Genomic DNA, 15,712 nt, shown 5'->3' with positions numbered 1-15,712 from the left:
TGTCGCTCGCAATCACGCGTTACTCTGATGTTTAGCGACCGTTCTCGACGGGCGAAACGGGTTACACTGTAATAATCAATGGTTACTCGGGTTACATTGGATCGCTGAGAATCGAGTCCGACAGGAGTCACGGTTGGAATCCCCGGCCGAAGCTTCTCCGAGTCTCCCTTTCTAATTAGTCGACGCAAACGTTGGCGCGAGAGCCCCAGAAACGAAAACCGCGAGGACAGATCGTTTTTAGCAGAAACGGGGGACACACGCGTCCACCCTCTGACACATTCCAGCGATCTGTCGAGGTCCCCGTATCCGCCATCACGCCAGCGACGCTTCTCTTCTTCCGTTTAGTGCGCGCGCTCGTCAGAAAGCGCGACGGAAAGAAACTCGACAGCCAGAAATCCTTTAACGAGACGATTGTCCGAAGGTAATAAAGATACTGAGATTTTTTAAACGAACGCGTCCTTTCCGAGACCTCATCTTACTGTGTCGCGCACACCAGAGCTGGGAAATGAATATTTCATTTATTATTTGCAACATTAGACTCTGTATTGTTTAGAAAGAATGTTTCGAACAGGAGACGAAATTTCCACTGCAATCGCGACGAAGATGCTCGTTTAAGCGATTCGAAGCTTAAAATGGAACATTTCGATCTTGTAATTTGAAACATAGATTACAATTGTATTTCTATGATGCATTCAAGGACAGATAGTGTTACGAAGCAGGAAACTATAATATTTCAGAAAATTGACTTAGTGGCTACAGTATTTCCGGTTTTAATTGAGAATGAAATTATTCACCGAAACGACATTTTTCCCAGCGTTGGTCGCCGTTCATCGAAATCCTTCGCGATCGTTCGGCTCTGCTCGGTGAACGAAACCGACCGAGCCAGCCCGGAAATCGAGAAAGCAAAAACCGGATACTGCGATTGGCGGGAGCGATATCCCCGGAAACAAGCAAAGAGGGGGGGAAAGGGGGACAGAAAAGGACAGAGACGTGCGCCAGTGATCTAGGGACACGATCTGTTCCAGTTTCTGACCAGTTGTTGATTTTCAGCGACGTGTAACCGTCAGCATCCGTCGCCACGAAACTTTAACGAGTTTCCTTTAGATCCTCTGGAACGGCGACACGCATCGTCACGCCTGCACGGGTCACTCTGTCGCTTGGAACTTCCCTTTATGATCGTCAGTGTTCACGTTCGCTGCCACCTCGCAGATGCTAATTTTTCGAAATTTCGTATTGGTAGATCAAAAACAACCTAATCCCATCACTGCTAAGTGTATCCTCTATTAGAGTACATACAGTGTCCTCTATTAGAGCAGCTACGAGATGATCAATCGTTCTCCTGATAGATCAAAACTGACCCAATCGCATCAGTGCTAAGTATATCCTCTATCAGAGGACATGCCAAACATCTCTTGCCTATCCAACACAGTTCATCCACCAGGTTTCACTAGAAATAAGCTACATCGTGATGTCTGCAATCCTAAAGTGACCAATCAGTAGACTAGCAAATCAAAATTCACCCAATCACATCAGTGCTAAGTATATCCTCTATCAGTGGACATGCTAAATATCTCTTGCCTATCCAATAGAGTTCATCCACCAGGTCTCACTAGAAATAGGCTATATCGTGATGCCTACAATTCTAAGATAACCAATCAATAGACTACTAAATCAAAAATGACCCAATCCCATCAGTGCTAAGTATATCCTCTATCAGTGGACGTACCAAACATCTCTTGTCTATCCAACACAGTTCATCCACCAGGTCTCACCAGAAATAGACTATACTGTAATGCCTACAATTCTTAGATAACCAGTCAATAGACTACTGAATCAAAAATGACCCAATCCCATCACTGCTAAGTATATCCTCTATTAGAGTACATACAGTGTCCTCTATTAGCAGATCTCACTAGAAACAGACTACACCGTAATGCCTACAGTTCTAAGATAACCAATCAATAGACTACTAAACCAAAAATGACCCAATCCCATCACTGCTATATTCATCCCCTATCAGAGAACATATCCAGCATCCTTCCTATATCCAACGCAGTTCATCCAGCAGATCTCTACTACAGACTATTAAATCAAAAATGCCCCAATTCCATCACTGCTATATTCATCCCCTATCAGACGACACACCAAGCATCTCTCCTACACCTAACTAACCCAGTCACCATCGTAATCTCTCCGGAAATAGTGTGCACCGTGGTAGCGGACAGTTCCTAGATGATCAATGAATGGGTTCTCCGTGCAGGTGGGCGCCAGACGGATCGCGTTCGAGATCCCTCACACGACGACGCAGCAGACACTGGACGACGCCCGCGTCCCCTGCCCGGAAGACAATTGTTAGCGAGTCGGCGGGTCCTCGGGGACCGCGGCGGTCTTTCGTCCGGCGGGTTGGGCGACGCGGGAACGGTGTCCGGCGCGTCGGGCCGCAGTCCGTCGGATACTCGTACCGGTCGTACAGTCATCGTTGCACGGTTATCGACTAGAAAATTGTACGGCAACGCGTCGCCTTGACCTTAGGCACATCATCCACCAGGTATACACCGTACGTGGGCAAACTGTGTTGTGGCGATGTCGGCTTTTTGCACGTGTGTACGCGCGTACACGTGTCGTGCACCCGTTGGCGTGTCGCCGAGCGCGCGCGAGCACCTCGGGGCTCTTCGCAGCTTTTGTTTCCGGGAGACACAGCTTCGCACCTAGCGATCGTTTCGCTGTCGTTTCTGTCTGCTCGATGTTCGACCTTAATCTCGCTGCAGCGGAAAATCGAACTCGATAGGGATTCAGACAGCCGTTGTCGAGTGGAAGCTTGCGGGGATTTTGCTACGTACAGGGAACTTCAGTTTGAAACGCTGTGTATACTGGTAGCTAATTTACCTGTGTTCTCCGATTGAATCGATTAACGAGACCTGGGACAGTATTTTTTTCTTGGAACGCATTAGACTGTATTATAGGCACTTAGGTATTCCAAGTTCACCGTACACGCGAATTTAATTCTGAATGCTCGCTTTGCTAACTATCGATTAAGGAATTGTTCTATGGACGTAATTCTATTATACACGGGTTTCTACAGTGAATTCTGTACTTGGCTGTGCATTGTGAATAGAAGATTGAATAGGAAACTTAGCTGGCGAATTTCCGTCGATCTAAGGAAATCAAAGCTTATCTCTCAACTTTCCGTGTACCAATATTCAACGGAAAATTCGAACTCCGAATTCACTGTTCTCAGAGTGAAAATGTTAGATGCTCGAAGTGTTAATTATCCACCGATCTTCTCATCTTTCCGAATGCCAATATTCAACGGAAAATTCGAACTCCGAATTCACTGTTTTTAGAGTGAAAATGTTAGATACTCGAAGTGTAAATGATCCACCGATCTTCTCAACTTTCCGTGTACCAATATTCAACGGAAAATTCGAACTCCGAATTCACTGTTCTCAGAGTGAAACAAATGATGCTCGAACGAAGTGTAAATTATCCACCGATCTTCTCAACTCTCCCCACCTGTAATCTTTGGTAGCCAACATCCTTGGCTATCATGGTTCTCGATAGTCGAAACAGATTTCCGAGTCAGTGTGAAATTCCGACGAAGGAAATGGGAATTCGGCCGGACCAATTATCCGAGTCGCCGGGGGGGCCGGGAACTCGCGGCGGAAAGTTGAAATATTTCTTCATCCGGCGTAAGTGTTCCTGAAAGCAGTTGAACGTTTCGAAAAGTTTACGAGAACTTCTCAATCCCCGGGCACGCGTGCACGGGTTGACTCGGGAATTCACTTTTTTCCGCCCTTTCTCGCCTTTTTTCGCCGAGCCCCGCTCGAGGTACCGGCGAATTTTCGTCAAGTGAAGAACTCCGGCGGCTCGAGGGTCCCCGGCTTAACGACTTCCCTCGAAAATCTTGAAAAACCGTTCCGCGAGAGAGGGAAGCTTAGGAGTCGACATTTAGAAGCGGATTTTCGTCGGTTGAAACAGTTAACGCGTTCGCTTGCCGCGGTGGTCACTGGTGACCGACACTCTCGGATTGCTTGGAAATAATTGCAACATCGCGGTACGGTTAGTGACGAATGAAAATGTTTAACATTCAACCCAGCGGACGGATCAAACTCATTCCCGATTTCTTCTTTTTGCTATTATTAAAGACAACGGATATTTGAGAAATTATTCAAGAAATTTATTTGACAATACAAACTGAATGATAAATCAATTAAAATCTCGTTCAATTTAACAGCTCGTTAGGTTTAGCGTTAATATTCTAAGTAACAAGATAATGGTGTAACGTAAGAATTGTTATACGAAATAATGAACAATCGTCTGTATCTTTGTTACGAAAGTGTGATATACACAACGATCAAGATTCCCGTGGCAGTCAACGCGTTAACGTACTGTAAAAAACGTGTTAATCATTTCGAACATTTATTCACCTCATGATTGCGCTGTAGGCGAAAATAGCGGTCTTCGCGAAAGATATCGATCCTCTGGCACGCTAGCGGTTGCTCTACTCTACGTATTTTTATAGTATTTCCTCTGTTAATCATTTCTTATCGCGCAACACGTATTCCTTCTCTATAAACGCTATAGAAAATGATTTAAGGGCTGTCTCAGTTTCGAGAGTCACTCGATCTCTGCCTCAATTTCTTCGAAATATCTACTTTCTTCTAGATTCTCTCAATATTCTACGTTCCACACATCTAAATATTCATCTACCGAATGTCTCTCTACATGTCTAAGAAATCTCAATTTTACAGATACCACGTCAGCTTCTCCCGAATTAACTCTCGCATTCTCAGACACCATCGTTTATCCGATTCTTCATCCGAACCGTGTCGCTTACCACGTTTCACAACACTGTCTTCCGCTCATTCGTTCGCCAAGCATCATCTCCGTGGCTCTCGAAGCATCAACATCGATACAAACGTTCGCTCGATCGTTAAGTAACGAAAGGCTTCAAGGATCGTCGTCTCCTACTTAACGCCGGCACGAGATTTCGAAACACTCCGAGGTGAATCGATAACTCTCGAGATCCGCTGTCAGCGGCCGAGTAATCCGGGGCTCACTTATTATACAGGGGAACAGGGGCGGGCGGGGTGGCAGCAATTAAATTATCGGAAGCTGACGCGTACAATTTCGCCGTGGAAACGGAGGCGCGAGGCCCCGGTAAATCTCGGCGTCAGCTAATGCGAACAATCGGAAGCGCTTAAAGTCGAATAAACGTCCCGGCCGACGTTTCCGTCGCGATCGACCGGCTGTTCCGGACGCGCGGCTCGGGAAACTTTCATTTTCCGCGGCGAACGCGTCGCTGCAGCGACCGTGGATTCGAAATTTTCGTTGTCGAAGCTGCAGCTGTTGTCGCTTTCGATTCGAATTGAATGCATTTTGTTGAATACACTCGAAGCTTTGTGGATACACGTGATTTCAGAGTTGAATTTGCTTCTTCGAGCAGATGTTCGTCAAGGATAGATTTCCTGGGTGGAAATTAACCCTTTGCACTCGAAAGTTTTTCGCTTTAAGTATTGTGTGCTTTCTAATTAGATGTAGACAAGATTCTTTAAAATATTTATCAAGAAATCACATAAATTAGGGAAGAAAGTTACATTCTTTCAATATTTCATATATCGATGCAGTACAGAATGGGTTAACAAAGTCGCTTAATTCTTTGCACTCGGAAGATTTCACTTGAAATGTTCTATGCTTTCTAATTGGAGGTAGACAAGATTCTGATGAGATATAGACGACCTTTATTGGAGTTATCTTAATGAGGAAACATTAATAAATCAAGAAACAATGTCATTTTATTCGAATATTTCATATACTGATGTATTATCCAAGCTCAATATTATATAGAAGACTTTATAATTCTGCTACATCAAATCTAATGGTGGTCCAGGTTCACCTCTCGAGTGCAAAGGGTTAAACTTGGAATTGTGTGGATATATCTAATTTTAGCTTCCAATTTGTTTCTTTTCGTGCAGAGACTCATTAATGAGACTTTTCGATTCGAAATGAAGGAACTTGCTGAAATACACTTAGAAGCATGTGTGATTTTCACTTTGAATTTATTTCTTCCTCGTGCAGACATTCATCAATGACTAATTTCTTGATTCAAAACGAATGAACTCGGTCGAATACATTGGTAACAAATAAATATGTGATTTTCCAGTTAAATTTGTTTCGTCCTCGTCTAGACATTCATCAATGACAAACACTGCGCCTGTGTGCGAACATATGCTGTTTTGAGATTTCCCTGTAGAAAGTGTTCTCGGAAAGTCGGCCGTTATAAATGCCAGTCCGCTCTTTGATCATACGGTCGGCCTGAGTTAATTGGCACAACAACTTGCCAGTGACTAGCTTCCGCGCCGCTTTGTTCTTCGTGCCAGGGATCAACAAATCATGTGATCCGCGTGGCCGACGCTGCGCTGGTTTTAATAATTCTGACGCACTCGAGTGGTATCGGGGTTCTTGAAAATAGTGTGCAGACGGTTAGGATGGCTTTCGTATTCAGGTTATGGTTATTTCTTCTGGTGATCTGTAGGATTTAAGTGGTATGTCCTTGGAACGATCAGACATAGGGATCTACGTGTTCGTTGATCAATTTTATCGCGTTGTTTAATCCACCAACGACAAACCACATCGATGAGCGTTAATAACTTCATTCAGTTGAAAAATTTAGCGAAGTTTCTATTAAACATTTGAAGTTGACATTCATGGAACTAAGGTCATCTAAAAATCGAATTAATAGAAGCATGATTTATCTGATATTTTTGGAAATCTTTGAATACCTTTTAACTATTATTGAACTCATAAATTAGTGACTTAGATTATACATCGTTGAGGGGTTAAACAAAATATCAATGATCAGCCCTTTACCATGAAAACGATATTATTGAATTCGCGTTACAATTCATTAATCCAGCCAATGCGTATTTTACGATGCAGTAGGTGTCCACAAATGATCCCGAAACTCACAAGTTCAAAGATTGCGTCCAGAGACTCGTATACTGTTAACGAAATCGTTCGGTTGATTCGATTAATTAAGCAGTGATGTTAATTCGATTGCCTCGCGAGTGAACCCTGCGAACCTCCCCAATGGCTCATTATCGGTTTCGTTTCTGGTTGACGGACATTGCACGTGACGTTCGCGTTCATCCGATTGCCAAACCCCTTTATAATTGCGCGATTTATAATATAACACGAGTTGCTTTCATGAATATTGCATAGCCGAAGGAACATCCGGACCCCGTACTGGAGCATCCGCTTCAGATCAGCCAGGCAAGAGAAAATTGAATCTTAAGTGTCCGTCTGATACGCTCCGTCAGTTCACTTTGCCGTGCAGGCCCAGTAACGAGCACCAACTTCTTCGAACACACCTGTACCCGTCGTGTACCAAAACCCTTCTGCCACGAAGCCGGGTTCCACGAACCCTGAAGTTCGGTTTTGTGTCCCCCTTCGGATTAGAGCGGCTGAATCAGTGTTGTAAAAAGTTAGAGTCCTTGAGCTTCGAGACTACGTCTTAGAGACTGAGTCTTTGAAAGCTTAGAGTTCTGTGAAGCTTGAGTCTTTGGAGCTTCGAAGTTTAAACTTGGAAGCTGAGTCTTTGAAGGTTTAGAACTTTATGAAGCTTGAGTTTTCGAAGCTTCAAGACCTGAATTTGAAGGCCCAGTCTTCGAAGCTTCAATGTTGAACCTTTAAAGCTGAGTCTTTGAAAGCTTCAAGTTCTGTAAAGCTTGAGTTTTTGACGCTTCGAAATTCAAACTTGAAAGTTGTGTCTTTAAAGGCTTAGAACTTTATGAAGCTTGAGTTTTCGAAGCTTCAAGACTCGAAATTAAAGACTCAATCTTCGAAGCTTCAATGTTGAATCTTTAAAGCTGAGTCTTTGAAAGCTTGAAGTTCTGTAAAGCTTGAGTCATTGAAGTTTCGAAGTTCAATCTTGAAGGCTGAGTCTTTGAAGGCTTAGAACTTTATGAAGCTTGAGTTCTCGAAGCTTCAAGACTCGAACTTAAAGACTCAGTCTTCGAAGCTTCAATATTGAACCTTTAAAGCCAAGTCTTTGAAAGCTTGAAGCTCTATAAAGCTTCAGTCTTTAAAGCTTTAAAGTTTAACCTTAAAGACTGAGTTTTTGAAGTTTAAAAAGCTCGTTCTGAGATTTAGCGTTAACCTATCTCAAGCTTTTATGCTCGAGAATTTGAGTCTTCTATCGCTACATAAGTCTTCGAGCATGAAGACTCGATTGAAGACTTCAGCTTTTTCAAGATTGGAGCTCCGTGAACTTGAGCTCTTAAGACTCGAGCCACAGCTACGGAATTCTAAGCACAAGACTTTAAAGCTCAGGACTCATTTTTATAACACTAGGTTGAATTTTCGAATGGTGCGGGCGATAATCGAACATGATTCAGAGCCGACGTGGAACTGTGGGAGCCGGACCGCGGATGTTTACGAGGTTTTCGGTGTTTATGGAACGGCTGCCAAAGGTCAGCGGTAACCCAAATATGTCTGTCACGATTCTGGAAAGGTGATCACCGATTACATTTTCCGATCTTGTATTTTTTGCTTCTTATTTGTCTGTTTCCACCGTTCATTTATCTACCGTATCTTACTATCTTTTCTTTTTCTATTATTTCTATTAATCAATCTACCACTTAACCCTTTGCGGACGGAGATTGTTGGAAGTACACAAAACCTTTCGCAAATTCTGCTAAATGAAACACTGAATGCTTAAATCATAGAGAATAAGGAAACCGTGTACTGATTTCTTGCTGTTCGAATAGTTAAATCATTCGTTCGCAACTAGGTATTCCAAACATGGAAGTTTGATCTCAGCAAAATGGCGACATTCGTCCTAAAAGGGTTAATATAATCTTCATCTCATTTTTCTACTCGTCCGATTGACTACCTCTACCGTCCACACCAGCAAAATTTCTCTCAATTCCCAACGACCAGAAGAAAAGAACAATTTGGGTTACAAAGTCGTCCGTTCCATCCGTTAACGATCGACGCATTTGTTTCGACGATGGCGAATAAGTCTCCAAACCATCGACGACGCGAGGACGGCGAAATTACAAAATGCCGGTCTCCGCCGGACCGTGCCGTCCGATTTGATGGGGCATTGTTGGAACCCGCGGAATCCCCGATAGAAAATTTCGTTGATTGATTTGCATGCAGCTGGAACCCCGTGTAAATCGGCCGGACGATAAATCAGGGGATTGAGATTTATAAGTTTGCGAACCGAGGCTCGGGACGCGGCTCCGCGGGAAAAGTGTCGTGTCGCTCGCACCTATTCGATATTCAGGCCACTCGACTTCTATTTTTGGGCATTGATGTTGGTTATTGTTCCCGAGTTTTGCTCCGTTTGATCGTTATTGGAAATTGGTTCGTTATATGTATATAACACTATTAATACATCCATACGTATACACACAGACACACGCACACGTGCATATATACACACAGAGAAACACGTATAAATATTATAAATATATAAATAGCCGGCTAGGTGAAACGTGTACTGTACATAATAACGCGCGGATCCAGCGATCCGCGTATGTTTCGTAGGAAACGCTCGCGTTTCAATGTACGGAGGATCAAGACGTCGAAGAGATCGTGGAGGAGGGGCTACCGAATTCAACGGGTAACCTCGCGAATCACCGAAAAATCGAATTCCGGCCAGCCCGGTGAATAATTAATGGCCGCGCGAAGAATCCGAGCGATTACTCGATCATCGATTCTCGGCGGTCCGCAGTCGAGTAGCCGCCGAGAGCCATTCGGCCCGGTGTTTTTTCATGAATATTAATACTTTTTAAAATTCAGTGATCTATGGATAATCCCCGTAGCTTCGTAGCTCCCACCTTTGACTCCTTCGATCTACAATTCAAAATTACCCGCCGGGAAATCCCTATTATTTCATGGCAAAGCTGCGACTCCGGCGAACTTGATCGACGGGATCTATATTTTACGTGTGAAAACGACAAAATTCCCGAGATAAGCGTAGTATTCTTCATGAATCTTATTATCGAAGAAGATGATACCTCTACGAAACCTTTGGAAGCTCGAACATTTGATTCCAGATAGAGAAATCAATGGTAATTAATGAAAAATCAATTTACTGGAGTATATACTCAGGTCACTGAATTATTTCATTCTCCCTTGAATAATGAGTCGGTCTTCAAATCATCAATCAAATAGAGTGAATCGCTGATTCCGCGGACTATGAAAACCAACTCTGAAACTGGGAGCAACAGCTCGACAATTAATCACGGACGCCCTGAATCGATCGCGATCGAAAGAAACACTTGTCACGTTGGAATTCGAAGCCTCCTGCCCCGCCCTCAATTCCCAGCCCCTGTTCTTCCCCCGTATTAATCATCGGACGCGTTTCGATGGTACTTGGGTTAAGTAATGAGGATTAACACATTGCGTGCCGTGTTATTCGTATATCTTCTGTTAAAGATAGCTAATCATGCAATTATTCGTATACTTCTCTGTCATACATGTTCGAGTAATTATGAATTAATGTATTCTTAATTTGTTATATCAATCATTTTCTAGTATATTCTTCTCGTGTTCAAACGACATGGGTATGTAAGTTTCTGGAAATATTCAAAATTTATTAATATGTTATAGAATTTTGTCTTTCTTGTATTTGACAGCTTTTACTGTTAATGATGCTTGAATGATAGAGGTAGTATATTAATTAATATATCTCTACTAGTATATTAATCTCGTAATCTATACTATCTAAAATCTTTAGATAACATATTAATTAATATATCTTCACTATCATTCAAGCATCTATGAAGATATATTAATTAATATGCTATCTAAAGATTTCAGATAGTATAGAGTATGAGATTAATATATTACTACAGATATATTAGTGAAGATATATTAATTATATATCAATGGATAGTGAAGATATATTAATTATCATTCAAGCATCTATGACAGTAAAAGCTATCAAACACAAGAGCGCCAAAATTTGACAATAAATCAATTCTCATTGAAAAGTAGCTTATCTCTTTTTCTATTTCGTCTTAATTTCGGCGGAAGGTTACACAAAATTCTGCCTCGGCACGCAATGTTAATCGGGAATCAGTGGTCGCAGCCTGTCGATCCGCGTCGATTACAGCGAACGGGATGATTGATCGATAACGCGAACGAGTGCTACATTCCGGTAGCCGGCGAGCGGTAATTATTTTCCGTGTAGGCAGTAATTATCGCTCCGGTTTCCTCCCCGTCGCATCGACGTCACTCCCCAACGTCGTGAAATTAATTACCGTTCAACAGGTAAGTTGCCAATGGAACCGGCTGTAAACGTCGCGGCTAGACAGGCTGTCGTTTGTCAATTTTTACGGCCGGGTTCGTATCGCTTCGACCCCGTTAATTGCTCGTTGCCGGCGAAACGACGCGATGTTAGCATCCGCGACGGTCGTACGATCGTTCGACGAACATTGCTTTGCCGTTTATGGAACAGTTAGTGCTGTGCGTCCAGTTCTCTTCTAAATAGAACCTGACAATCTCAGAAACGTTCTAATTTTCGTCGATTCGTTGAATTTTATTTAATTCCATAATGAATTTGAGTAAATCAATATATTAGAATATTAACCCTTTGCACTCGAGTGACATTCAGTCGACTTGATTTGATTTGCAAAATTATAAAGTCTTATGTATATTATCTCTTTGCACTCCGAAGTTTTTCAGTAGAAATATTTGAACATCTGATGAGATAAAGATGGCATTGTTTGAAACTGATTTGATGATAATTCACAGATAAATTAAGCAACAAAGCTATTTTATTGAAATATTTCACATTGGAATACAAAGTTTCATTTAAAATAGTAAATATTCAACTTCACAGTGCAAAGGGTTAAGCTTTGTATGATGCATCAATATGTGGAATATTGAAATAAAATAACTTTCCTTCTTAATTCATATATGTTTCCTCATTAATTAATTCCAAAGAACATCGTCTGTATCTCATCGCAGAATATTGAATATTTCTAGCGAAAAACTTTCGAGTGCAAAGGCCTTAAACCCCTTAAACCCCTTCAATCTGCTATTAACACTGAAACTTTCATTTCAATTCATTGAATCGCTAAATAAAAGAACTGAATTCTCGACGTTTATCTCCAATGAAACATAGATATCAAACTTTCTAAAAATATTCAAAGTTCATCAATAATTAAACCTTAATTCTACCATCAGTTCCATTAGCTCCAAGCTGCAGCAACAATGGCTGGATGCTAACATTGCAATCTCAAATTCCCAATCGACAAGACCAAAAATCCCATCAGTCTTCATCCCAAAAATTCTACCCCTCCTCTAAGAATTAAAAAACGCCATGTCACGTGAATTGTATATATACGTATATATATATGTCTGTACATTTTGTACCATAAACACACTGTCGGCACCTGTTGTCTGTGGTTCTTCCCGTAGAAACAGTTCTCGTCCGTCTAAGGTAAGGCCTAACCGTGTTAACTGTTTACTTGTCTGTCTCTTTTAATGGTTCTCACCCCCGCCCCCCCCCCGCCCCCGCCCGCCCACAGTCACCGTTTAAAAATCGAACGAAGCCTGCTAGTTCGGATTAGACTGTTGCCCCCTTTTATTTTTGGTGACATGTTGTTGACCGGCTCTTTGCTACTCGTTTCTTGGCACTGTTCCTCCTCCACGCCTCTTGTTTCTGGACTGTTTGAATGCGAACCACTTCTCACCGACTTTCAGAGACGATCCGCCCGACTCGTTCGATACTGCAATTTGTTATTCTGGCTGCGCAAAGGGAGATGGTTTTCGCTGGAATTCAGTAGGATATAGACACGTCCCCTTTATCATTTGCTCTTCACTTTTCTACTTCTATATATTCCCCTCTAACACGTTGAATGCCACGGGCCCCACTGGTGGCCCCCAAGCAAATCGAATTACTATAATTCACTCGATTAAACGATGATTATTCGCGAACACTTCTATATTATAAATATCCATTGCGGTGACGTTCAGTTTGATGAACGTACAATGATAATCGAATTGAGTCGAATGATTTAATATTGTACTTTCTCCATTTCGTGCGGCTTTCAACGTGTTAACCCTTTGCGGACGAAGATTCTTTGAAACGTACGAAACCTTCAACATATGAAGCTAAATTATATATTTGCTCAATTGATAGCAGTAACAGGAACTACTAATCTCCGAGTAATTAAATTTGCCTGCGACGTAGTCTTCCAAGTATGAACGTTTCATCGAAATGTCGACATTCGTCAAAGGGTTAATATAATCTTTCTCTATTCACGTATCTTTCGCTGATTGCTCATGAACTTTTTCTACCATTTGCTACTATATTCTTCTTTTCTAGTTACCCAACTTCCCATCCATCGATCCCATTCCTGTCCACTGACGTATCCTGCACTGATTCCTCCTTAAAACCATCTACTCTGCTCTGTCAAGTAATACCGTTTCCTTCGACCGGGAAACACCTTGATCTAGCGAACAGGGAGAGGCGGAATAACGTTCTCCCTCTCCGTCATTACTGTCTAATGAACGAACGACCGAAAACGCAGTGAAAATCGCACGGGAACCGCCGGAACGCTGTTTCCCATTAACTCGACGTCCACCCCTAATCGATCTACTTTCTTTCAGTGAGACTGCGTTCATTTAACGAGACCGAAATAACGAACAAATTCCACGCCACGTATCGGACGAGCCGAATGATACTAACACGAAACGGTCTGCCGCTGGTTTGAATATCATCGAAGCGAACCGCGTTCCACCGTCAAAGCTTTCGGTCCCAATAATCACGTTCATGGGAACAAGTGTCGGGGAAGTTCTCCCTTCGGAAATAAATGAGAGCGCCATCCTCCGGTGCGCCGAATTAAAAAAGTACCTTCCGCTTGCAACCGAATAACACCAATTCCCGGCAGTTTCTACTTAAACCGGAATTGCCTCGGAGCCCATAATTTCAACTTCGACCTCCGCTCGATTAATCTACCCGCGTTTCTACTTTCCCACGGAATTACCGTTCCCCAAGCAAAACACCCGTCCGAAATCTAAAGCTCGGATTGCAACGTTCAGCGCGGGAATCGAGTGCTCTTCAACGTTTCCGCGGGGATCCGGACAAAAATTCACGGAAATTACGAGCCCGTTCGGATTAATCCGGCGCGCGGATTAATTTACAGGAGACCGGTGAACGCGCGCCGCGCGGGTCAACAGCGTCGATCCGATTCCGCGGCGGACCGCGAAAAATCCGCGAGCCGGTTTTTAATATTTCGCCGCCGTAAATCCGTTTACGCGCGATGACGTCGCGCCGCTTCATCAATTCTTGCCGGGCGCGCGACGGCCTCCGTTAACGCGTTCAACGGGACGCCGGCCACCGGTGGCCGGCGGTAAACTTTCCATTTAGACCGCGCCGAGTCGCTGGAAATTGTCCGTTGACGATGTTACGTGTAAATGGGACGGTGAGTGGAGGACGCTTAACCCTTTGGCTTGCGATACGGTGTTAGGGCAGAGGTTAAATGCTTAGTTCGTGATGAAATCAACGAGCTACGAGTGAAGTTGGTATTTTGATTGGTCGTCAATGTATAATTGTCATCGACTATTTATGACAAGTTTTGATAGATAAGGTGGATAAATAATATGATGAAGTTAGGATGAATTAATCAGTTAATTTGATTAATGAAGTTCGGTATTGCTTAACCTTTAGCAGTCGTTACAACCTCTACCTGTTTTAGCAATTTTTTCTATGTTTATTTGTAGTGTCACAATTGTACCATGTAAAGGTAACTTCAATGACTCCCAAATATTCTTGAATAAATAAAGGGAGCGTCATATTAAGCTGTAATTGAATGACAAGAGCACTTCGGACCGCAAAGGTTAATCGCTTCTAGTTCGAAGCATCACTCTTCTATCAGTTATTATATTGTAAAATAAATCTAAAATCTTCTGTTACTTGTTACAGAGTTACTAACGACAAAACAGTCGCATTAATTACATTCACGAAAGAAATCACAGACCAAAGGGTCAACGTTCACCGTCCCAACGATACCATTCCCGGCCGTCGCTAATCGCAGACGATCAATTCGAAGCAAATAATCCCACAGTGGAAACGAAAATTCATCTAAAAATCCAACGCGCACCTTCCATCTCTTCCACCAACGGGTAGGAACGACCTCGAGGCAGCCGATTGATCCCGTTCCCGAGCGTCGGACCGTCAGCGTGGTTCGCAGCGCTCGCGGAACCGCGTCACGTCGCCAGCTGCCCATGACACGAATTAATTAAATTTAATTAAACGGGCCAATTAAGGCTCGGCCCGATCCCGAGTTGATCAACGTCGGGTCGCAATCAGTTCGACGATTCGAGTCTCGTGTTACTTTTTTTCGAGTCTTCCCCGAAATCCTCTCGGACGAGCCTCCGCGGCGCGGGGAGCCCGATTTCCACGATCGAGGTACCGTAGACGGCTTTAGAGCGACTAGATCTAGATCGCCGGGCGTCTAGATCGTCTGGATAGCGGGGCGAGGCGCAGGCCTCGTTCCACGACAGGAAATACGGCGAGCTGTTGAGGTTAATGGAAGTTCCTCCGCGAGCTTAGACGCCAGTCTCTCGGAGGACAGAGCATCAGCAGACACGATGCTCGGCTAGATCCCAGCCACCCCTTTCGATCACGGTTCGCGAGACCTCGGGATAGCGCGTTTCATCCCCGAGACCTTACCCACCCCGCTCTTAGACA

General features: G+C 43.3%; 1 protein-coding gene across 10 annotated transcripts in view; it reads left to right on the top strand.

Annotated features, from left to right (window-relative positions):
- The window catches only part of Shal (potassium voltage-gated channel protein Shal), a 248,156-nt gene that overhangs the window by 195,808 nt on the left and 36,636 nt on the right, over nucleotides 1–15,712 (top strand). For 3 of the 10 annotated variants that reach the window (XM_076364747.1, XM_076364748.1, XM_076364749.1), the window contains exon 5: nucleotides 2,261–2,548. The exons of 6 other annotated variants lie outside the window; for them this stretch is intronic. In XM_076364747.1, the coding sequence (XP_076220862.1) occupies nucleotides 2,261–2,356 (96 nt within the window). In that variant the 3' untranslated portion in view covers nucleotides 2,357–2,548. Of the gene's footprint in view, nucleotides 1–2,260; nucleotides 2,549–7,221; nucleotides 7,273–15,712 lie in introns of all 10 variants that reach the window. One more of the 10 variants, XM_076364741.1, reaches the window with a different exon arrangement.

This window comes from Nomia melanderi, chromosome 2 (assembly GCF_051020985.1).
Source record: "Nomia melanderi isolate GNS246 chromosome 2, iyNomMela1, whole genome shotgun sequence".
NCBI lineage: Eukaryota > Metazoa > Arthropoda > Insecta > Hymenoptera > Halictidae > Nomia > Nomia melanderi.
Note: the sequence above shows the minus strand (reverse complement) of the source record. Positions and strands in the feature narration are given on the sequence as shown.